This window comes from Thalassophryne amazonica, chromosome 6, assembly GCF_902500255.1.
Source record: "Thalassophryne amazonica chromosome 6, fThaAma1.1, whole genome shotgun sequence".
NCBI lineage: Eukaryota > Metazoa > Chordata > Actinopteri > Batrachoidiformes > Batrachoididae > Thalassophryne > Thalassophryne amazonica.
In genome coordinates, this window is record NC_047108.1 from 124,938,154 (window position 1) to 124,964,277 (window position 26,124).

General features: G+C 44.5%; 1 protein-coding gene across 1 annotated transcript in view; it reads left to right on the plus strand.

Annotated features, from left to right (window-relative positions):
* The window catches only part of gdap1l1 (ganglioside induced differentiation associated protein 1-like 1), a 45,898-nt gene that overhangs the window by 10,131 nt on the left and 9,643 nt on the right, over positions 1-26,124 (plus strand). The window contains exons 3-4 of the mRNA XM_034173357.1: positions 4,758-4,950; positions 24,417-24,590. Of these exons, the coding sequence (XP_034029248.1) occupies positions 4,758-4,950; positions 24,417-24,590 (367 nt within the window). The remainder of the gene's footprint in view (positions 1-4,757; positions 4,951-24,416; positions 24,591-26,124) is intronic.

Sequence of the window (26,124 nt, forward strand, 5' to 3'; positions counted from 1 at the left end):
ATGGGGGTGGAGATGCCCAGATGTGTCAGTTTCTGGACCAGGATCTCTGGGATGATGTGGTTGAAGGCTGAGCTGAAGTCCAGTGATTGTGACCTTTGACCTTCTGAATATTTCAAGTCAATCAGTCGGCACATTTTCTGGTGAACGTGCATAGTCTGCAGGATGTATTGAAGGACAGTCGGTGTTGACATCAACCTTGCAGTCAATAATCTGACAAAGGTGCTGCTCCTCCAAAAGATCATCAAACCTGATCTCCACCTGAGATGCTGCCATCATCAGATATTCACCAGATTATTTACATCTCTGTGATGCCTCAGCAAATTTCACAGAGAACAGAGGGAAGCTTTGCTGTTGAAGTTCCTCATCTGCATTCATGCTCCATTTCATTTATCTGACTCACTGCAAACACAACAAATATAATCTGAGGAAAAATACACAGAGCTCTGCTGATCAGAGCAGCCAACCTCAGCAGCGCCTTTCCTGTCAGTGCAGAGTCCAGTGGATCACATCGCTGCGAAGAGTTTGCCCCTCCTGGATCCTGCTGTATGCACACAATGCAGCAACAGGCAAGCAGCTGCAGCACTCGGCATCATTGCTAAGGCGTGACTAATATTATTATGTAACAAACTTGTTGCAACAATGGCTGTTATTATGAGCGTCACACGCCACCATGTCACCAAACTAATGTGACGGCTTCTTATAAAGATGTTTGATTTGTTGTGTAACAGCCTCCTGTTGATGGGTTTTTCTTTGCATTTGCCTTTGCATGTTTGGTTTGAAGCCATAACTCTTTCCTGCTGTCTGAGCCGGTGGACATGTTGGAGTTACGGAACAACAGAGCCTCAACATTCATTTTAATTCATTAAAGCACGGCTCCTATTTTCTCTTTCGCGTAAGCGGCTGATTGTAGCACTTTATACTCCCAAGTGTGGTTTCCTTTGGGTAATCTGATTTGGTTGATAGCTCTCTGTGGACATTGGGTTATGCTTCACACAAAGCCGGATGCTAACTGACCAGAGTCGACATTATTCAAAGTCATTATTTTGTCAAACTACATAAGCACTTCATGTATGCAGACACACACAGAAAGTTAAACATGTCTTGTGCCTTTATCTGTATTAGTCCTTAAAACCATGATAAGCTGGTCTCCCATTGTCAATTTCTGGCCCCAACTGCAAAATGAGGAAACTGGGTCCAATTGCCCACAGCAGCAGTCTAAAGTTGCGTGTCTTAGTTCCTGCTGAATACAAGTGACAGTGAAGGCAGCCCCATGACATGTTAGCTACTAGGCATGTTCGTTACTGCAAAGTAAAATTTTTTTCTAACATTTAAAAACTGTCTTCTGCTGAAGAGGCGTGGCTTTCTTGGGATTATGGATGTATGTTATATTTCCAGAGGAGAGTGAATGAGATCAGCGAACAGCGAGTCTTTGAAATGCCCACAGACAGATTGTTGTGCTGGCCAGTCAACATTTTCACCTGAGCTGCAAAGAAATCGCCCACCAATTGCTTCACAAATAACAGTCTGCCCTGCATTTCAATTTTAATTTATATCAGTGTGATGTCATACTATGATGACTCGTTTTTGTTGTTGTTGTTGTTTTTATTTAACCTTTATTTAACCTGGTAAGTTATTAAGAAAAAAATTCTTATTTACAATAATGATCTGGACGAACTGTGTTTAAGTGATAACAGTTTATTTTGATGCAGTCACGGTAAAAGGAGCAGCCACTCTCCACTGTGAGAAGACTTAGTGTGCATGAACGCAGCATGTTAAAAACAGACTTTGCTGGAGGCTCAGCTTTGTGCATGTTTATAAGTTTTGTCATCGATATAACAGCAAAAAATCTAAGAAATACATCTGTGTGATCAGACAGCCAGAAAAACAGTGGAGAGTTCCGCAAGTACATTCATGGTGGGAGCTCGAACAGGGTTAAAACAGCTTGTTGCTCTGGTACAGAGATCAGACTATGCACACATTGAGATCCAAAATTTGACAGATTTTCTCAAAGTAAAATAGAAATAACAACACTGACTAGAACAAACTACAAAAAAACCAACAGGGCACTCACCCACTTGTAGAATGATTTCCAAGATTAAATATGTAACATTCACACCATCAAAGAAGTAGTCACACACAGATCACGCGCAATTACCAGCTGGAGAATAATGTCCAGGTCCACACCATAAAAGAGGTCTTGACTGGCACGGTTATGCATGGATGATGCGCGATTTCCAGCCAGAGAGCCATGTCCAGGTCCACACCGTCCTCCTGTGGACAGATGTCCTCCATGGTTCTGCTGTGATTACGCCCACCTACCTCTGTGTGCAGGGGCTGACCATGATCGCCACAGCATGAGACGTTTTCCCATTGTGGTCCTGATTTAGAAGAAAAAAAAAGGATAAATCCAGCTGGTGTGGACAGATGTGTCCAGCCCACTCCTCTTGAGCCACAGCTGCTGGACTCTCTTGGCCACTTCCAAAAGCAGTTTGCTCTCCGATCATCTCCGCTATTTTGGCATGCTCCCACAGCAACTCCTCCATCAGCTACTCAGAAACTTCTCTCATGATTCTGACACGTTAGATAGAAGTCCATTATCTCCTGAAAAAAAGGTATTCTGACTTTTTCCAATGTAAGAAATACATCTGCATGTTAAGGCAGCCTGTAAAAACAGCTTCATTGAACCGTTCCATGTGCGCATTCATGACGGCAGTAAAATAGCATCCTGCAACACAAAAAGCAGAGTCCGCTCACGTTAGGATCCAAAATCCAACAGACACTCTCTGTACACCCTATGTAAATCCGAGCCATCACTTCCGAATGAAAGCTCAGAAGCTTCAATATCAGATGTAGCTACAATCGTTTCACTCTGTTTGTCGGCCATCGGGATGTTTTTGCATTTGCTAAAATGTAAGTCACATGCCGAGAAACTGCAAGAAATGCTGAGTATGTTTTCCGGCAATGCACCTCCTGTAACAGAGCGAGAGGGATAATTAGCAATAAAATACATGAGAGACCACTAATTATTACCACGTGCACGGATAGACTTAAGGTGCATTTACACATAACCAAGACGCATTTTGAATGTCATTTTTCTGTCATTCGTGACACATTCCTGACATTCTTAATGTGACTTAACGCATCTGAATATGTTTCTTAATAGTACGTGTTGGTGCGTGATATTCTTGATATTTGTGGAGCATGTTTTTGCCTGTCAAAAAAACTTCCATGAATGTCACACCCCACCCTCATTTCGTCTCACGTCGTGGAGGCCGCAACTGAGCATATTGATCCGTCTTGATGAGAATTGATCCTTAATACAACGTGACAACGTTCGTAGTGGTTCCTGTGATGGTTCTTGGAGCCCAAACTGCCACGCGTTATTACAAAGTAACACGGAAACTGTCAAGTTTTGACAAGACTTGTAACGCGGCATCACATTTCACTGCGCACCACGACGGATCAGTTTTCTGTCACGTGCGCGCAATTAAACTCAGCTTCAAATGTTGGTCCACAGTTCCTGCTGAAGCTCCTCAGGACGCTCCTGCAGGTGTTCCACCTGCTGTAACCGATGAGCGGGAGAACGAGTCTGAACCAGAGGAGTGAGAGGAGACTCACGTGCAGCCATACATCTCTGCACCTCCTCCAGTTCGGCGGAGGAAGAAGCACGCGCAAATTAAACCCTGCGCTGCACAACATTGTTTGATTGCTGACACCAAGTTGGTTAAAAGTCAAATTTCAGCGCTCTTCAGCGTGCTCCTGCAGGTGTTCCACCTGCTGCATGTGCCTGATGTTTGGGGAAATGTGCCAGACAAGAGCTGCATGAAGCCACACATCTGGCTCTGTCCTCCTCCTCCTCTCTGCGCCACTCCATGGCACAGAGCCCAACTACGCATGCAGTCACAAAGTTCTTCTGAAAAACTGGAGCGATCTGAATTCGGTTGGATGAATATGGGTGTGTGTGTGTGGAGACAATTCACCTCGTTCACAACGTGACAGAACTTAACGATGCGCAATAGCGCATAACAGCATGGAACACTATTCTTGACCGTGCGTAATGGTTCCTGATAATTCTCCGGCAACATATGCCATTAATCGTAACGTGTGGTAACAGGTTGCAGCAGTTCCTGAGGACACCTGATGCCTCTGCCCCGAATCATCACATTCGTGATCAGCGGCCAAGAATGTGTACTTCGTGGCATTCGTGACTTGTCGTCGTGACTTCAATCAATCAATCAATCAATTTTTTTATATAGCGCCAAATCACAACAAACAGTTGCCCCAAGGCGCTTTATATTGTAAGGCAAGGCCATACAATAATTATGTAAAACCCCAACGGTCAAAACGACCCCCTGTGAGCAAGCACTTGGCTACAGTGGGAAGGAAAAACTCCCTTTTAACAGGAAGAAACCTCCAGCAGAACCATGAATACCCAGTCATGAATACTTTGATGTTGTGTTGCTAACTGGGATGTTAAATAATGTGCAACATGTCCTTTAAGTGGAAAAATGTGTGTGTGTGAAAGGTTGAATGAGTGTGAGTCACAGCTTGGACTGACACACAACAATACATTGCTTGTTTCTTTTTTATGTCCAAATGACTTTGAGGTGGTCTGAGTGTCTGGACAAAACAGACAGTATAAAAAATTTCATCGTCCGAGTGCCCTCACATTCTCCTGGTACACTCTGCACCCCTTTCATTTGGAGAGTATCACTAAAATGATGCTAAACACGTCTTTGTTTGAAATGTCACTGCAGGTTCGTCTGGTCATTAACGAGAAGGGGCTGGTGTGTGAGGAGAGGGATGTGAGTTTGCCGCTGCAGGAGCACAAGGAGCCCTGGTTCATGAGGCTCAATCTGGGTGAGGAGGTGCCCGTCTTCCTCCACGGGGACACCATCATCAGTGACTACAACCAGATTATAGACTACCTGGAGAAAAACTTTGTTGGAGGTACGGTACTCCTGCATCTCTTCTGTTTGTCACGACTCACGTTAAGCATTAATTTGAAAGCACAGACAGACTCCGGAGCTGCAGAAGATATCAGGCTGCAGCCGCAACGTCTGAGAAGGCTGGTTAGCAAACGCCGCGTGAGGCCATCTGTCATCCTTGCACACTGCGTGCATGCTGGACGTGAAAGTCCTCAGTGTCTTTGCACCAACGTCACGAGACAAACTCCTCTGATGGGATTGGAGGCAAAATGGAATAAACCCACGAGGCAGTTTGAAGCAGCAGCGTTTAAGATTAGACGGAGATTTTCAGACAATAGAGGAATGCGTTACTGCTAAAACACAGAGGAGCGGATCAAATAAATAATTAAAAAGTGTCAGCGGGTATTCAGATGTGATGAGGTTGGAAGAATGAGATTGCTGCCAGCATAAAATGTGTGACGATGTGAAACGTGCATCGTGAGGGAATGTCTGTGCAGACTGTACAGTTAGAACAACAGAAGCTTCCTGTATCCATGTGTGTGCAACTACAGTGTCACGCCCTATAGAATCAGCAGTTAAGATATAATGCTGTTATGTAATATACTGGGAGCATCAAACCAACAACCTGATGGCTGCTGAGAGCCCTCCTATAGCTCAACAGCCCTCTTATTTTATGTTCTGGTTATTAATCCGAAGCAGCAGTTTGATGCTTTAGCTAAGCTGTGGTTTCAGGAGCAGAAGATCTGCCTCCTGCACAGCAATAAATTCAGTTTCACTTCATCTCTATTTTTAATTAGAGTTTATAGAAGAAATTTGCAGACATTCTTTGCATGAATCACTAGCATTCAGTCACAAATTTTGTTTGTTGAAGATACAAAGATATTGCCAGACAACTAATTTTTTTTATTTTATTTTGTTTTTACAAAAACTTTGCTTCCTGACACCCCACCCCTACCAGGATTATGACAGACAAGAGCTCTTGGTGAAATTCTGTTCTACCCACATTAATGGTAAATGTCCACCAGGTGGCGATATTGCTCCATTTCAAGAACCTGGTGTTTTAGGCTGCTGTGGGACATGATGATGAACCTGGTGGTTGTAGTAGTAGACGTAATGTCGAAATTAACAAAAAACAATTTCAGATTTGATGTATCATGTCAGAATTTTGGGAAACATTACAATATATTGAATTCTATTAAATAATGATGTTGATACTCTGTGTCAATCAATGAAATCCAGGTGTTGATTATATTTATAATGCTATTTCTGGAGAATTTGTGCATCAACTTGCATCCAAACAGCATCTGTTTTCTCACTAAATATATTTCTAAAGGTGATAGTGACATGAAATTTTTACCATGGGCGTCATGTACAAAACTGAAACATGGCGTACACCAAAACCCAGAAACTGCCATGAGCGCAAAAAAATTCTGATGTATCAAAGTGTGCATACGCATGGATCCAAGTATGTTCATGGGGGATCCCGAGGCGTTCCCAGGCCAGTGTGGAGTGGAGATACGCAGGGATATTTTATTTGGTACCCTGTCAACCAGAATAAACATGAAGTGGAAGCAGCACGCACACACACTGAAGTTAAAGAGAATGAGGTGTGCCTGACAGTGTGTGCACCTGACTATGTGCATGCATTTATTGACAAATACTGAACACAGGGAGACAATCGGGGGCTTGTTAAGAAGCTCTAGTTTCACCATCAAGAAAATTTTTTTAAAATGTGCACATGCCCAAATGTACCCACACTGGCTTCATTCCAAACATTTATGTAAATACACTGTTTACTTAAGCCCTGGCCCCACCAAATAATGAAGGATGAATAATGAGCCACGCAGCATGTTTTTGTTCCTATGAGAGGAGGTATTCAACTGTCGTGGGAGAATAGTGGATCTGAGAGGCTCTTAGAGGCAGAATATTTGGTTAAAGAGGCTCATCTCTGAGCGTGGTGCTAATTTCAAGATGTTCAAAATTTAGCAACAACAGCGTGAGGCAGGTTGTGTGCAGGTTACTACGAGGACTAACGGGGATTATAGTGGCATGTGTGTTGTGAGGACGAGGCTGTTAAAAGCCCATTATCTGAGATCCTGGCAGATACTAGGACCTGAGAGGTTATTTTGGAGAAGCTCAGCCCTCTTGGGCACAATCCCACTTGCTTTGTGTCCTGAACGCTGTATATGAAATAATTATTTTGTAGCGGATATTGAAAACACCTCTAATTGCTTCTGCAATCACAGAAGACTGTTTCATCATGATTTTTTTCCACTCTCTCCTGCTCCATGAGGAATGTATTTTGAAACAGTTTAAAGGTAACTATTTGTAATGTTTTAATAGCTTGGTAAAACAGTTGCATGTTCATCCCTAGCTGTAAAAGTATGATTATGATAGATTTAACATCTTGTTAATGGATCAGATGAGGCACACTCTGTGCACACTGACTGGCACCCAAGATGAGCATTTATGCAAAATGCCAGCTCGCAAAAGAGTGATTTTGCAGTCAATAACAGAGGAACACATAGTTAAAAGTTGGATCACGGTGTCAAAGTGGCTGTGTGTTTAATGCCATGTAGAAATAAAGCCAACGAGAAGCAGCACAGAGCTGTCCAAGAACACAGAACGACAGCGCTCAAAAGAGTGATTTTGCAGACATAACACAAAGTTAAAAGTTGGATCACAGTGACTGTAATCCGCAGAAGAAATAAATACTTTTTTTTTTGGAAGTGATCCACACAGTTGCAGCAGCGGGTGTACAGTAGTGTTCAGAATAATAGTAGTGCTATGTGACTAAAAAGATAAATCCAGGTTTTGAGTATATTTCTTATTGTTACATGGGAAACAAGGTACCAGTAGATTCAGTAGATTCTCACAAATCCAACAAGATCAAGCATTCATGATATGCACACTCTTAAGGCTATGAAATTGGGCTATTAGTAAAAAAAAAAAGTAGAAAAGGGGGTGTTCACAATAATAGTAGCATCTGCTGTTGACGCTACAAACTCAAAACTATTATGTTCAAACTGCTTTTTTAGCAATCCTGTGAATCACTAAACTAGTATTTAGTTGTATAACCACAGTTTTTCATGATTTCTTCACATCTGTGAGGCATTCATTTTGTTGGTTTGGAACCAAGAGTTTGCATGTTTGCTAGTGTGCTTGGGGTCATTGTCTTGTTGAAACACCCATTTCAAGGGCATGTCCTCTTCAGCATAAGGCAACATGACCTCTTCAAGTATTGTGACATATCCAAACTGATCCATGATACCTGGTATGCGATATATAGGGCCAACACCATAGTAGGAGAAACATGCCCATATCATGATGCTTGCACCACCATGCTTCACTGTCTTCACTGTGAACTGTGGCTTGAATTCAGAGTTTGGGGGTCATCTCACAAACTGTCTGCAGCCCTTGGACCCAAAAAGAACAGTTTTACTCTCATCAGTTCACAAAATATTCCTCCATTTCTCTTTAGGCCAGTTGATGTGTTCTTTGGCAAATTGTAACCTCTTCTGCATGTCTTTTATTTAACAGAGGGACTTTGTAGGGGATTCTTGCAAATAAATTAGCTTCACACAGGCGTCTTCTAACTGTCACAGCACTTACAGGTAACTCCAGACTGTCTTTGATCATCCTGGAGCTGATCAATGGGTGAGCCTTTGCCATTCTGGTTATTCTTCTATCCATTTTGATGGTTCTTTTCCATTTTCTTCCACGCGTCTCTTTTTTTTTTTTTTTTGTCCATTTTAAAGCATTGGAGATTATTGTAGATGAACAGCCTATAATTTTTTGCACCTGCGTCTATGTTTTCCCCTCTCCAATCAACTTTTTAATCAAACTACGCTGTTCTTCTGAACAATGTCTTGAACGTCCCATTTTCCTCAGGCTTTCAAAGAGAAAAGCATGTTCAACAGGTGCTGGCTTCATCCTTAAATAGGGGACACCTGATTCACACCTGTTTGTTCCACAAAATTGACGAACTCACTGACTGAATGCCACTCTACTATTATTGTGAACACCCCCTTTTCTACTTTTTTTACTAATAGCCCAATTTCATAGCCTTAAGAGTGTGCATATCATGAATGCTTGGTCTTGTTGGATTTGTGAGAATCTACTGAATCTACTGGTACTGTTGGGAAAGTGTAGTGACACGGACCCACAACAGGGGGCGTAAATGAACGGACAATGAAAATGCCAAAATATAACAATTTAATGTGGTGAAATGTGCACAACGGAATACAGATGCTGCTTTTAAGTAACAGTCAATTAAATAACAGGTGACGTGTGGGCAGGCTTGAGGATAGGAGACGCCTGTCCAGAGAAGAGCCGGGCCCCACACGATTTCCACTGCCAACGGAGACCTGCAACACACCGGAGCCGCCAAGTCCTGAGTCCCCAGGTGGCCACTGCCTCCAGCTGTCAGACCGGGTACTGCTGGCAGGAAGAACAAACAGGTTATGTGGGTATGCGAACACCCAGCAACAGTCAGCAAACTCACAGTTCCTTCCTGAGGGAAAAGTCCTCCACTCCCAGGTAGCAGGAAAACAGAGTACGTGCAGTGCCTACTGTAACACTTAAGAAATTTAGGAGTGGAATCGCCAACTCCTCCAAATTCCCACTAACCAGCTCCAAGCTGTAAGTTAACTGAAGGTTACGACTGCAAAGAGTTCAGAATCAGATATGTGCTTACGGCACAGAAACGGCTGAGAAGTTACCTGTCGGGTAAGCTGATTTCTCGGCAGGGAAGTGGAGTCGCTGTCCAGCTTTTATGGGTGGATGATGCGCCCTCTGGTGCCTGAAGCGCGTTTTCAGGCAGGGCGCCCTCTGGTGTTGGGCCAGCAGTACCTCCTCTTCAGCGGCCCACACAACAGGACTCCCCCCCCTCAACGGGCGCCTCCTGGCGCCCGACCAGGCTTGTCGGGGTGGCGGATGTAGAAGTCAGCCAGGAGGGCCAGGTCCAGGATGAAGCTCCTCTTCACCCAGGAGCACTCTTCGGGTCCGTAACCCTCCCAGTCCACCAGATACTGGAACCCCCGGCCCTTTCGACGGACGTCCAGGAGCCTGCGAACCATCCATGCAGGCTCCCCGTCGATGATCCGGGCAGGAGGCGGTGCCGGTCCGGGGGTGCAGAGGGATGAGGTGTGGTGAGGTTTGATCCTTGACATGTGAAAAACTGGGTGGATCCGCAGTGAAGCTGGCAGCTTCAGCTTCACTGCGGCTGGACTGAGGACCTTCTGGATAGGGAAGTGTCTGATGAACCGGTTTTTTAACTTCTGGGATTCCACTTGAAGGGGTATGTCCTTTGTTGATAGCCACACCTCCTGCCCAGGCTGGTATGCAGGGGCCGGGGAACGCCGGCGGTCTGCATGGGCCTTGGCCCTCGTCCGTGCCTTCAGCAGGGCAGAGCGGGCAGTGCGCCACACGCGACGGCACCTCCTCAGGTGGGCCTGGACCGAGGGAACCCCGACCTCTCCCTCTACAAGTGGGAACAATGGGGGCTGGTACCCCAAACACACCTCAAACAGGGAGAGGCCGGTAGCCGATGATACTTGGCTATTGTAAGTGTACTCAATCCAAGCCAGATGGTTGCTCCAGGCCGTCGGGTGCGCGGAGGTCACGCAGCAGAGAGCCTGCTCCAACTCCTGGTTCACCCGCTCTGCCTGTCCGTTGGTCTGGGGATGATACCCAGACGAGAGGCTCACGGTGGCCCCCAGTTCACTACAGAAACTCCTCCAGACTTGCGAAGAGAACTGGGGACCACGGTCGGAGACAATGTCAGTAGGAATCCCATGCAGATGCACGACATGGTGGACCAGGTGGTCTGCTGTCTCCTGGGCCGTCGGGAGCTTCGGGAGGACCACGAAGTGGGCCGCCTTGGAGAACCGGTCCACTATCGTGAAGATGGTCGTCATGCCCTGGGACGGCGGGAGGCCCGTGACGAAGTCCAGGCCGATGTGGAACCAGGGGTGATGAGGCACAGGCAGCGGCTGGAGGAGTCCTTGTCCTTTCTTGTGATCCGCCTTGCCCCTGGTGCAGATGGTACAGGCCTGGGCATACTCCTGGACGTCAGCTTCCATAGACGCCCACCAGAAGCGCTGCCAGACCACTGCCACGGTTCTTCACACCCCTGGGTGGCAGGAGAACTTAGAACCGTGACAGAAGTCTAGGACTGCAGCCCTGGCTTCTGGTGGGACGTACAGTCTGTTCTGGGGTCCAGTCCCCGGGTCCAGGTTCCGTGCCAGGGCCTCCCGGACGGTCTTCTCCACATCCCAGGTGAGGGTGGCCACGATAGCGGACTCGGGTATGATGGTGTCCACTGGATCTGACAGCTCTGTTCCGACTTCCTCCTCGTGCACCCGGGACAGTGCATCAGATCGTTGGTTCTTGGTCCCGGGGCAGTATGTGATCTGGAAGTCAAAACGACCGAAGAACAGCGACCAGCGGGCTTGCCTGGGGTTCAGACGCTTGGCGGTCTGGATGTATTCCAGGTTCCGATGGTCCGTGAAAACCGTAAATGGTACCGCAGCTCCCTCCAACAGGTGTCTCCACTCCTCAAGGGCCTCTTTCACCGCCAGAAGTTCCCGATTGCCGACGTCATAGTTCCTTTCAGCCGAGGTCAATCTGCGGGAAAAATAGGCACAAGGGTGGAGGACCTTGTCGGACTCCCCACTCTGGGACAGCACGGCTCCTATCCCTGAGTCAGAGGCATCCACTTCAACTATTAACTGGCGGTTGGGATCGGGCTGCACCAGAACTGGTGCAGTCGAGAACCGGTGTTTCAACTCCCTAAACGTGGCTTTGCACTGATCCGACCAGGTGAAGGGAACTTTAGTGGAGGTTAGGGCTGTCAGGGGGCTAACTACCTGGCTATAGCCCTTTATGAACCTCTGATAGAAATTTGCAAAGCCGAGGAACTGCTGCAATTTCCTACGGCTTGTTGGTTGGGGCCAATCTCTCACCGCCGCAACTTTGGCGGGATCAGGGGCGATGGAGTTGGAGGAGATTATGAACCCCAGGAAGGACAAAGAAGTGCGGTGGAATTCACACTTCTCGCCCTTCACAAACAACCGGTTCTCCAATAACCGCTGCAGGACCTGACATACATGCATGACATGGGTCTCAGGATCAGGGGAGAAGATGAGAATATCGTCTAGGTATACAAAGACGAACCGATGCAGGAAGTCCCGCAAGACGTCATTAACCAAGGCTTGGAATGTCGCGGGCGCATTTGTGAGGCCGAACGGCATGACCAGGTACTCAAAGTGACCTAACGGGGTGTTGAATGCCGTCTTCCACTCGTCTCCCTTCCGGATCCGAACCAGGTGATACGCATTTCTAAAATCCAACTTTGTGAAATTTTGGGCTCCATGCAAGGCCGTGAACACTGAATCTAACAGAGGTAACGGGTATCGGTTGCGAACCATGATTTCGTTCAGCCCTCTGTAGTCAATGCATGGACAGAGTCCATTGTCTTTCTTGCCCACAAAAAAGAAACCAGCACCCATCGGGGAGGTGGAGTTCCTGATCAACCCGGCAGCTAAAGAGTCCCGGATGTAGGTCTCCATTGATTCGCGCTCAGGACGTGAGAGGTTGTACAGCCTGCTGGACGGGTACTCAACGCCCGGGATCAAATCAATGGCACAATCGTACGGATGGTGCGGGGGCAGCGTGAGTACCAGATCTTTGCTGAAGACGTCAGCAAGATTGTGGTACTCGGCTGGCACCGCCGCAAGATTGGGGGAGGGACTTGAACCTCCTCTTTAGCGGTCACACCGGGTGGAACCGAGGATCCTAAACACTCCCGGTGGCAGGTTTCGCTCCACTGAGCCACAACCCCAGATGGCCAATCAATCCGGGGATTGTGTTTTATCATCCATGGATAACCCAAAATGACTCGGGAGGTAGAAGGTGTTACAAAAAAACACAGTCTCCTCCCTGTGATTTCCAGACACAACCATTGTTACGGGCTGTGTCTGGTGTGTGATTAGTGGAAGAGGGGTGCCATCTAGTGCCCGTACCTTCAATGGTGAAGGGAGGGCCACTAGAGGGAGCCCTACTTCCTTTGCCCATCTGCTGTCCAGCAGATTCCCTTCCAACCCCGTGTCCACAAGTGCTGGGGCGTGAAGGGTTAAATCCCCACTCAGGATCGTGACTGGGATTCGTGCAGATTTGCGTGCACTCCCCGCATGCGTGTTGTGAGCCACCCTTAGCCCAGTCTCTAAGGGCGAGTGTTGTTGTTTTGACCGTTTGGGGCAGTTTTTCTGCGTGTGCTCGGTTGAGCTGCAGAGAAAACACTCCCCATGGGCCAGCCTCCTTTGTCTCTGATCTGATTTTCTTTTGGCCCTCCTCATTTCCCTAGCAACGCCAGCAGGGGGGGCTGTCATCACATGGAGTGCCCTGGCTTTGGAGCGTGGGGAAGACGGCTCCCTTTCGGACCCGGAAGGAAGAGGGACGGCTCGTGTCTGACCACGCCCTTCGTCTCGCTCCCGTCTGCGTTCTGCTAATCGGTTGTCTAACCGTATTACCAGGTCGATAAGCCCGTCTAAATCCCGCGGCTCATCCTTTGCCACCAGGTGCTCCTTAAGGACCAGAGACAGTCCGTTTGCAAAGGCCACGCGGAGCGCAACAGTATTCCAGCCAGCTCTCGCTGCTGCGATGCGGAAGTCGACTGCATACTCCGCTGCACTCCGACACCCCTGTCTTATCAGCAGCAGCACACTTGAAGCGGTCTCGCCTCTATTAGGGTGATCGAACACCTGTTTGAACTCCCTCACAAACTCAGTGTATGCTGATAGAAGCCATGAGTTCTGTTCCCAGAGTGCCGTAGCCCAGGCGCGTGCCTCACCTCGAAGCAAATTTACAACATAAGCCACCCGGCTGGAATCCGACACATACATGACGGGACGCTGTGCAAAGACAAGCGAAAACTGCATCAAGGGTTATGCATTATGGGTGGATGATGAGGATGATGAGTGACAGCTGTCGCAGTCAGTGTTCCAGGGAGGCGGCTGCACCCTCTGGTGCCTGAAGCCCGCTTTCAGGCAGGGCGCCCTCTGGTGTTGGGCCAGCAGTACCTCCTCTTCAGCGGCCCACACAACAGGTACCTTGTTTCCTATGTAACAATAAGAAATAAACTAAAAACCTGGATTAATCTTTGTAGTCACATAGTACTACTATTATTCTGAACACTAGTGTATATAACTAAAGCGGCCACCTCATTGTGATGTCTTTTTTTTTGTGGTCACAGAGAGGTGGGTGAACACACAGAACTGCTGCATTTGACTCTGGAACATAGGTGAGCAGTAGTCTGGCGCACACCGGCCAGTGTTGTGCCAGAGTAGTTATCCCCATCAGAATCTGTATCCCCTGGCGTGGGAGCGCGCACTCACTCAGTGAAGTGTCTTTTTTTGCACTGCGTTTAAAAAATGTGACATCTTGAATGGATGCTGTGAATTGAAAACCCAAATTTTAAGGGGACCAAGTGTGGGAGGGCTGGAGGTTTGGACCAAACCCATGCCTCAACGCAGTGGTGGGCACACTTCTGATAATCCGATAACTGATAATTATCGAAGATAATGTTTTCATTATCGGATTGTCTTTTTAGATAACTTTAAAAATCATTATCGGACTAATTATCTTCCAACAAATTATTGTCCGCTAACTTTTAGACTGATAACGTAGTAAACAAAGCTGAACAACAGCAAACATTTTTAAAATTGAAACTCAGTTGAGACTTACCTGTTAAACATTTCCTAAGAGATGTATAGTTCCACTCTCTGCAAACAGAAGAGTGCTGCGTTCAGGAGAAACCACACTATCCTCTGCAGGCAAAGGAGAACTGGTCAAAAAAAATAATAATATTTTTCTTTAACACTATACTAATATGCTGGCAATATCACCCAAGTCATCCAGAGGCATACATTTTTAACTTATGGTTCAAATTTTAACCAAACTAATTTTGGACAAGTTATTTAAAATTACTGCCATGTCTGAAGTTTTATAAAGTGAAAATATCAGATATATGTTTTAGTTTTAAAATAATGTGCTCATTTTTAAGGTTTTGTGAGCACATACTGTAGGATTGGGTAATCTCAGTACGTTCACGACAGGACAAATGCATTTCAGACACTCTGTTCAGGCTCCACGGACAACAGCATTAAACTCTAGTGCCTAAAACTCTCGTGAATATATTCTCTGGGTTTATAGACATTATTGTATTTGCGTTGGTTAAATTCCACGCATCTTAAATGTAGCAGACATGGATTATCTGGAATTTTGTTTTGGCAAGTTTTCAAGGCCTCTACTGTCATCTACTGGCCAGTAGTGTTCATGGCAGTATTTGCCCTAAGTACTAAGCATCTGGGCACCAGTAGATGGCAGTGTTCTATTTATTTTGACCCCGGTTACATCAGATGGTTGTCAAATCAACTTTTTGGCTTTGCAAATGGCTTTTTTTTATTTACAAATTAAGTTTAAAAACAAAACAACAACAACAACAACAACAAAACATTACAAGACAGCTCTGCGGTGTTTGCACATGCACAGTGCGAGCGGTTGGACGCTTGTAGCTTTTCAGCAGCAGGATACCCTCACGACGGCCGAGCAGAATAATATCAAACAGGTTTGATTTTCATTCGACCATACGATCGGCGATCAGGAGGTGGTCGTGAGATGTTAAATGCAGCTTGTTACTCCATTTACACTACACGATGCAGGATGCGCGATTAACCTGAAACTCGGTCCAAAAAATTCTCGCACGAATGAAAAATCATCTGAAAAAGGGCCAAAACTTGCACAGTGTAAAGCCAACATTTATGTGTCAAGACAATATTGAGTGCACTTTTTACAACATCATAAAACGTGCACACGGCACTAATAAACCGTGCGCACATTCTCTCCACATGCAAAACATTTTGCAATGACACTTCCAGGGCCCCGTAAAAATGCCTGTTTTTACAAATAAAAAATGGAATATTTTACAAAAGCACATTTATCTGTAAACACCAACACACGACACACGTCACATTAACGTGTTGGTTTACATAATGAATGACTGAACCAATCAGTGTTTAGCAGAGGCACTTTTACCCAGAATCCTTTGCGATCTGTCTGTGTTTGTTACAAAACCTCAGAATTAGTGCATTATTCAACATTAAAAGATATATGTTAAATTTTAACTTTGTACAAATGACAGAATTGACATTAATGGAGTTATTCTATCAGTATTTACACAAAACCATAAGTCAGCATGCCTTTATTTTTCAAGACCTCCACCTGACCGGAGCATTGTGATTGGTAGAGAGCTTTGTGGTTGCTCTCAGGTGCTTCCGTGCTGTAGCTGTGTAGCTTCCAGCAAGGGGCAGCATGTTCAAACATAGAAGTACGGGCTCATTGTTTGGGTCACTTTTGATGCTTCCAAAAGCGATCCTGGTGTTAAAACTCAAATTTTGCTTGTTAGTAGTTGCAAATGTACCAGAGACAATACTGGAATTTATCGGTTATCTGTAACTTCCGATACATTTTTGGGTGGTTTATTGGTTTATCTTTATCAAAGATAACTTTTCAGTTATTTGATTATCTGTTATCGAAGATCATTTTTTGGATATCTGTGCCCACCACTGCCTAAACGTGCACCAGCGTTGCATTAACGTGGCACTGCATGGATCAGATGTGGCTTGACGTGGATCATATGGGGCGACACGAGCCACTTGAGCCTGGACAGGGCTCAATTATTTCAATATCACTAAGGTATCACACAGTCAGTTTCCGTTTCTATCAAGCTGTGAAAACTATGTAAAAATCACCAGCATGGTTTTATGATTTAAACTAGTTCAAGTTTGTCTTCATCCCACCCCTTTTCGGATTAAGTGCGCGGGTATGTATGCGTGTATGTTTGTATCTCCTGTTCTTTTCAACCCAATGTGGGTAAATGTAGATGTCAAACTGACATAAAAGTTTTGTAGTTTCAGAACTGTGCACATTGCTCGAGAAGCAACTGAGTCATTGCATCATCCAGATGTCCAAGATATCTGGAATCAACTGGGAGGCCTCACAGGCGGCTGACAGGATGATGGAGGTGACAGATGTCATCGGAGACCACCATGTGGCTGGCACTCCGGGTGTTCACCAACTGTTGGGTGCTGAGTCGAGCAGTTCTCAGTTTGGGAACGTGGACCGCCTTGTTGGGCAGATCTCAAGCCACACTTTTTTCCGTCAGATAAAATAGTATTTACAGGAAAACAGAAATCATCAGTATTTACAGAATTGATTGAGGTAATTTTGTAAAATCAATATAAACACAGAAAGGTGAATATATCAATGATACACACATGACACAATAATAGTTGTACATAAAGGCTTATTTCCATTGTGGTCCATGTGAGGCTACAGATTGCAAAGACATTATAATCTCATCAATTAATGTAAGTAGCAATAAGTGTGTAGTTTATATATCATCATTTACACTGGGATGCCAATGAATAAGTACAAATTGAACAGAGAACAATAAGGTCATGGTCATGAGTGTTGGGTCATGACCGAAAGAACTAGATTGCGGGTACAAGGGGCAAAAATGGGCTTCCTCAAGAGGGTGGCTGGTGTCTCCCTTAGAGATAGGGTGAGAAGTTCAGTCGTCTGTGGGAGGCTCGGAGTAGAGTCGCTGCTCCTTCGAGTTGAAAGGAGCCAGCTGAGGTGGTTCGGGCATCTGGTAAGGATGCCCCCTGGGCGCCTCCCAAGGGAGGTGTTCCAGGCACGTCCATCTGAGAGGAGACCACAGGGAAGACCCAGGACTAGGTGGAGAGATTATATCTCCACACTGGCCTGGGAACACCTCGGGATCCCCCAGTCAGAGGTGGTCAATGTGGCATGGGAAAGGGAAGTCTGGGGTCCCCTGCTGGAGCTTTTGCCCCTTGCCACCCGAACCCGGAAAAGCGGTTGAAGATGAGATGAGATGAGATGAACAGAGAACAATAAGATCTTAATAAATTAACATAAATAGCAACTGTATCCCTGTAGAAGTGTAGACAACAAATTTAGCATCATGTTTTGGACAAGAAAACAACAACAAATAGCACAGAGATTCAGACTAGAAAGCTAGTCTTTTGGACCAGAAATCACATAAAAAACAAATAAAAGGGTGGTGTTCCACTTCCCTTACCTGACTGAATGAAGTTGACTTTAACTGTCTTTTAAAACTTGCCTTGCTGCTAATCGCCTGCAAGATCTATATTTTCTATAACATACACTCAACAAAAATATAAACGCAACACTTTTGGTTTTGCTCCCATTTTGTATGAGATGAACTCAAAGATCTAAAACTTTTTCCACATACACAATATCACCATTTCCCTCAAATATTGTTCACAAACCAGTCTAAATCTGTGATAGTGAGCACTTCTCCTTTGCTGAGATAATCCATCCCACCTCACAGGTGTGCCATATCAAGATCAATCAATCAATCAATTTTTTTATATAGCGCCAAATCACAACAAACAGTTGCCCCAAGGCGCTTTATATTGTAAGACAAGGCCATACAATAATTATGTAAAACCCCAACGGTCAAAATGACCCCCTGTGAGCAAGCACTTGGCTACAGTGGGAAGGAAAAACTCCCTTTTAACAGGAAGAAACCTCCAGCAGAACCAGGCTCAGGGAGGGGCAGTCTTCTGCTGGGACTGGTTGGGGCTGAGGGAGAGAACCAGGAAAAAGACATGCTGTGGAGGGGAGCAGAGATCGATCACTAATGATTAAATGCAGAGTGGTGCATACAGAGCAAAAAGAGAAAGAAACAGTGCATCATGGGAACCCCCCAGCAGTCTACGTCTATAGCAGCATAACTAAGGGATGGTTCAGGGTCACCTGATCCAGCCCTAACTATAAGCTTTAGCAAAAAGGAAAGTTTTAAGCCTAATCTTAAAAGTAGAGAGGGTGTCTGTCTCCCTGATCTGAATTGGGAGCTGGATCCACAGGAGAGGAGCCTGAAAGCTGAAGGCTCTGCCTCCCATTCTACTCTTACAAACCCTAGGAACTACAAGTAAGCCTGCAGTCTGAGAGCGAAGCGCTCTATTGGGGTGATATGGTACTACGAGGTCCCTAAGATAAGATGGGACCTGATTATTCAAAACCTTATAAGTAAGAAGAAGAATTTTAAATTCTATTCTAGAATTAACAGGAAGCCAATGAAGAGAGGCCAATATGGGTGAGATATGCTCTCTCCTTCTAGTCCCCGTCAGTACTCTAGCTGCAGCATTTTGAATTAACTGAAGGCTTTTTAGGGAACTTTTAGGACAACCTGATAATAATGAATTACAATAGTCCAGCCTAGAGGAAATAAATGCATGAATTAGTTTTTCAGCATCACTCTGAGACAAGACCTTTCTGATTTTAGAGATATTGCGTAAATGCAAAAAAGCAGTCCTACATATTTGTTTAATATGCGCTTTGAATGACATATCCTGATCAAAAATGACTCCAAGATTTCTCACAGTATTACTAGAGGTCAGGGTAATGCCATCCAGAGTAAGGATCTGGTTAGACACCATGTTTCTAAGATTTGTGGGGCCAAGTACAATAACTTCAGTTTTATCTGAGCTTAAAAGCAGGAAATTAGAGGTCATCCATGTCTTTATGTCTGTAAGACAATCCTGCAGTTTAGCTAATTGGTGTGTGTCCTCTGGCTTCATGGATAGATAAAGCTGGGTATCATCTGCGTAACAATGAAAATTTAAGCAATACCGTCTAATAATACTACCTAAGGGAAGCATGTATAAAGTGAATAAAATTGGTCCTAGCACAGAACCTTGTGGAACTCCATAATTAACTTTAGTCTGTGAAGAAGATTCCCCATTTACATGAACAAATTGTAATCTATTAGACAAATATGATTCAAACCACCGCAGCGCAGTGCCTTTAATGCCTATGGCATGCTCTAATCTCTGTAATAAAATGTTATGGTCAACAGTATCAAAAGCAGCACTGAGGTCTAACAACAAGCACAGAGATGAGTCCACTGTCCGAGGCCATAAGAAGATCATTTGTAACCTTCACTAATGCTGTTTCTGTACTATGATGAATTCTAAAACCTGACTGAAACTCTTCAAATAGACCATTCCTCTGCAGATGCTCAGTTAGCTGTTTTACAACTACCCTTTCAAGAATTTTTGAGAGAAAAGGAAGGTTGGAGATTGGCCTATAATTAGCTAAGATAGCTGGGTCAAGTGATGGCTTTTTAAGTAATGGTTTAATTACTGCCACCTTAAAAGCCTGTGGTACATAGCCAACTAACAAAGATAGATTGATCATATTTAAGATCGAAGCATTAAATAATGGTAGGGCTTCCTTGAGCAGCCTGGTAGGAATGGGGTCTAATAAACATGTTGATGGTTTGGATGAAGTAACTAATGAAAATAACTCAGACAGAACAATCGGAGAGAAAGAGTCTAACCAAATACCGGCATCACTGAAAGCAGCCAAAGATAACGATACGGCTTTGGGATGGTTATGAGTAATTTTTTCTCTAATAGTTAAAATTTTGTTAGCAAAGAAAGTCATGAAGTCATTACTAGTTAAAGTTAATGGAATACTCAGCTCAATAGAGCTCTGACTCTTTGTCAGCCTGGCTACAGTGCTGAAAAGAAACCTGGGGTTGTTCTTATTTTCTTCAATTAGTGATGAGTAGAAAGATGTCCTACTTTTACGGAGGGCTTTTTTATAGAGCAACAGACTCTTTTTCCAGGCTAAGTGAAGATCTTCTAAATTAGTGAGACGCCATTTCCTCTCCAACTTACGGGTTATCTGCTTTAAGCTACGAGTTTGTGAGTTATACCACGGAGTCAGGCACTTCTGATTTAAAGCTCTCTTTTTCAGAGGAGCTACAGCATCCAAAGTTGTCTTCAATGAGGATGTAAAACTATTGACGAGATACTCTATCTCACTTACAGAGTTTAGGTAGCTACTCTGCACTGTGTTGGTATATGGCATTAGAGAACATAAAGAAGGAATCATATCCTTAAACCTAGTTACAGCGCTTTCTGAAAGACTTCTAGTGTAATGAAACTTATTCCCCACTGCTGGGTAGTCCATCAGAGTAAATGTAAATGTTATTAAGAAATGATCAGACAGAAGGGAGTTTTCAGGGAATACTGTTAAGTCTTCTATTTCCATACCATAAGTCAGAACAAGATCTAAGATATGATTAAAGTGGTGGGTGGACTCATTTACTTTTTGAGCAAAGCCAATAGAGTCTAATAATAGATTAAATGCAGTGTTGAGGCTGTCATTCTCAGCATCTGTGTGGATGTTAAAATCGCCCACTATAATTATCTTATCTGAGCTAAGCACTAAGTCAGACAAAAGGTCTGAAAATTCACAGAGAAACTCACAGTAACGACCAGGTGGACGATAGATAATAACAAATAAAACTGGTTTTTGGGACTTCCAATTTGGATGGACAAGACTAAGAGTCAAGCTTTCAAATGAATTAAAGCTCTGTCTGGGTTTTTGATTAATTAATAAGCTGGAATGGAAGATTGCTGCTAATCCTCCGCCTCGGCCCGTGCTACGAGCATTCTGGCAGTTAGTGTGACTCGGGGGTGTTGACTCATTTAAACTAACATATTCATCCTGCTGTAACCAGGTTTCTGTAAGGCAGAATAAATCAATATGTTGATCAATTATTATATCATTTACCAACAGGAACTTAGAAGAGAGAGACCTAATGTTTAATAGACCACATTTAACTGTTTTAGTCTGTGGTGCAGTTGAAGGTGCTATATTATTTTTTCTTTTTGAATTTTTATGCTTAAATAGATTTTTGCTGGTTATTGGTGGTCTGGGAGCAGACACCGTCTCTACGGGGATGGGGTAATGAGGGGATGGCAGGGGGAGAGAAGCTGCAGAGAGGTGTGTAAGACTACAGCTCTGCTTCCTGGTCCCAACCCTGGATAGTCACGGTTTGGAGGATTTAAGAAAATTGGCCAGATTTCTAGAAATGAGAGCTGCTCCATCCAAAGTGGGATGGATGCCGTCTCTCCTAACAAGACCAGGTTTTCCCCAGAAGCTTTGCCAATTATCTATGAAGCCCACCTCATTTTTTGAGATGCTGATTAGACACCATGATTAGTGCACAGGTGTGCCTTAGACTGTCCACAATAAAAGGCCACTCTGAAAGGTGCAGTTTTATCACACAGCACAATGCCACAGATGTTGCAAGATTTGAGGGAGCGTGCAATTGGCATGCTGACAGCAGGAATGTCAACCAGAGCTGTTGCTTGTGTATTGAATGTTCATTTCTCTACCATAAGCCATCTCCAAAGGCGTTTCAGAGAATCTGGCAGTACACCCAACCCGCCTCACAACCGCAGACCACGTGTCACCACACCAGCCCAGGACCTCCACATCCAGCATGTTCACCTCCAAGATCGTCTGAGACCAGCCACTCGGACAGCTGCTGAAACAATCGGTTTGCATAACCAAAGAATTTCTGCACAAACTGTCAGAAACCGTCTCAGGGAAGCTCATCTGCATGCTCGTCGTCCTCATCGGGGTCTCGACCTGACTCCAGTTCGTCGTCGTAACCGACTTGAGTGGGCAAATGCTCACATTCGCTGGCGTTTGGCACGTTGGAGAGGTGTTCTCTTCACAGATGATGCGAAGGAGATGTGTTGCACCGCATGAGGCAAATGGTGGTCACACCAGATACTGACTGGTATCCCCCCCCAATAAAACAAAACTGCACCTTTCAGAGTGGCCTTTTATTGTGGGCAGTCTAAGGCACACCTGTGCACTAATCATGGTGTCTAATCAGCATCTTGATATGGCACACCTGTGAGGTGGGATGGATTATCTCAGCAAAGGAGAAGTGCTCACTATCACACATTTCGACTGGTTTGTGAACAATATTTGAGGGAAATGGTGATATTGTGTATGTGGAAAAAGTTTTAGATCTTTGAGTTCATCTCATACAAAATGGAAGCAAAACCAAAAGTGTTGCGTTTATATTTTTGTTGAGTATATATTTGATCTGAATAGTTCCTGACGTGTGGTATACGTACATAGGCTATATCTTGACCTTTCAACCTAACCGGTTCTTTGAAACCTTCACAGCAATAACAGTTCAGCACCGACAAAACATTTTCATTTGGACAGCAGGGTGACTTTGCGAGTGATAAACAGGGGCAGCTACAAAATGTAAGGCTCGGAAAATTATTCAGATAAATTGATCAAAATCTATGTTAATCTTTAATCTATTATTTTGTGATGTTTGATATCATTGATTTCCAGCAGAATATTGGAGTTTGTAATACCTGTGAAAGAAGCGCTGGCTGCAGAGCAAAAGACCGGAAGTAAAGAACCCCAAGTCCTCTCACGCATAAGCGGCACAACCTCAGCCCCCAAGATTAGAAGTTGGCAATCCATCTCGCTACTTCTATGGTTGAACCAGGCCACCTAGCCGCGATGTTAGTTAGATGCATTTGCACATCACATATGATTTGAACAGTGATGGATTGAAAATGTTTCCTATTAACAAAAACAAATTCATCATGTGATGGCGCCTTTACAGTAATGTGTGTGCAGTCAATAGCTTCAGTTACATTTGGGAAACCGGCTCTCTCTGGAAATTGCACTGTAATATTGGGATGTGATGTATCTGGATGACATTCAGATGATTGCGTTCCACACAGCTGGCATGGCTCGGCTCAAGGTTGACTGGCACACTCCTGAACGATCGGCCAGCTCCCGCTGGAGCATAGCTTTCCTGAACAAGTTGGGACCCTGGAACAACATTTAGGGCCCCTTCACACATAACACGATTGAGGCAGAATGGTGCACTAAGTAACGCAATTCCTGTCCCAGTGAGATCAGATTTTAAGGTTCTGCTACTAGTCTATAAAATTGTTCACAGACTGGCACCTCTCTACCTAACTGACCTAATTAAACCTTACGTACCGGCCCGGGCTTTGCATTCTCAGGGTGCAGGACTACTTTGTGTCCCTAGGGTGAATAAGAAGTCTGTGGGTCACAGAGCTTTCTCTTATCGTGCCCATGTTCTGTGGAATGATCTCCCTGCGTCAATAAAACAGTCAGATTCTGTGGAGACTTTCAAGTCCAGACTTAAGACGCACTTATTTTCCCTTTCGTATGGCCAGCATATTGGCATAGTATAGTTCTACACTTTTTTGGGAATGGGAATCCATTCTCCCTCTTCGTCATTTCGTTACTTCCTGGTGTACGTCTAGGCTGAGTTTAAGTCTCTGCTTTACACCAGGTAATAAGTATTCTGTTGTCCAGGATCCAAGGTGCCTCTGTAAATCCTCAGGTGTTCTTTTAGAATCGTCAGGTGCTCCTAGAAGCCACAAGGCACTTACGTCTTGTTTTTCTAAGTTTATTTTTGACCTCGGAGGAAAATGCTGCAACAATGATCTCACCTCCTTTAAAATGTTAAAGCAAATTATTATTTTTTTAATCCTGGTGTGTTACCTCCAGACTCTGTGGCTCAGCTGATTCCTGACGCAGACTCGCCTCTCCACGATCGTGTGCAACAGTACCGTCAGCTACTGGATGGTCTGCCCATGGACGCTTACACACACGGCTGCATCCTCCATCCAGAGCTCACCACCGACTCAATGATCCCAAAGTACGCCACCGCGGAAATACGTAGTAAGTGAAGCCAGCTCACAGCATTGTGCAGGAATGACTTTTCAAATCAAAACAGAATGCAAACAAGCTGACCTAGCAAACCAACCTCAGCGGTTGTATATAATGAACAGAAGTAGAGCCCAACCAACATATCGGTTGGCCGATACTATCAGCCGATAGGAGTCTTTCACAAACATATCGGTATCTACATTATTGTTGCTGAAATGAAAACTTTTATTTCACAGAATAAACAATGTAGAAAAACAGTTGGAAATGGTGTCATTACACAGTTTTTCCAGCAGGGGGCACTCCGAAGGGATTGTTTCAATGCTGTCAAGCAGGGCTGGGACCCCCATCACCACTTGGTCACATTGGCTCCAAGAGACAAAGACAAAGTGACCAGCTGTCATTCATTTTCAATCACTGTGTGTGTTTTACAACAACAAGAGACAAGTGATAGACGGGAAGTTTATTTTATGCAATTGCAGTGGAATGTGACCAAGGTTGAGTAGGATTGATCCAAAAGTACATACATACATGTAATCCACATGGATTACATGTATGTATGTACATACATTTGGATTACTTGTAATCTGATTACTTTTGGATTACATTTCAAAGTAATCCTACCCAACCTTGAACGTGACACAGCGACTGCCAATCCTCAAATTCCCTGAGGGAGTCTTCCCAAGGGATTAATAAAGTTCGATCTAATCTAATCTAATACAAGTGAAGGCAGTGTTGTTGGTTATTCACAACTGTAAACTGTCAAGAGAAATTGCTGTCCTTCCATCTCTGTCCATACCGTACGGCAAAACCTTCCACATCCTAAAACTCAAGAACCGTAAAACTCTCAAAATCAAGTCTTTTATATATATATATATATACACACACACACACACACACACACACACACACACACACACACACACACACACACACACACACACACACACACATTAATACTGAGGTCATAGATCTGCCTGGCAAGAATCATGCATTTCTCACATTTAGAAATGCCTTTCCTTTTCTTTTCTTTTCTTTTTTTTACATAATTTTGGGTTTCAAGTAGAACGTATGTGCAGAAACCCTGAAATACTCACATTACCCACTAGATGACGTCATAATCAATTTACAGTTGTGTCCCTTGTCCTCATGGGCAAATGACTTGTATTTACAGTTTTTAATAATAAAGCTCATTTTTACACTGTAAAACATCAAATCTCAATTATATATAAGGGTTTGATAACAAAATATTAGGAATCATGGGCTTTTTTAAAATGTAGATATTATCAGTTATCAAGTTGTTCACCAATGAATATGGCTTTATACACCCTGAAGGGGTGTATGGCCTCAGGGTGTATGGTCACCTAAATGATAAATGCACGCAGAACACAATGTGCGTGCTCTCCCTTCGCTCACTGCCTCCGGGGGTACGGATGCGTGACCCGCAAAGAATCGAAGTCATGGCCACGGAGCTCTGCGGCTGTGGTTACCGAGACCATGCAGCGGGCGCGGCGCATCAAAACAGCGAGCATAGTCTCTGGACCTGGTG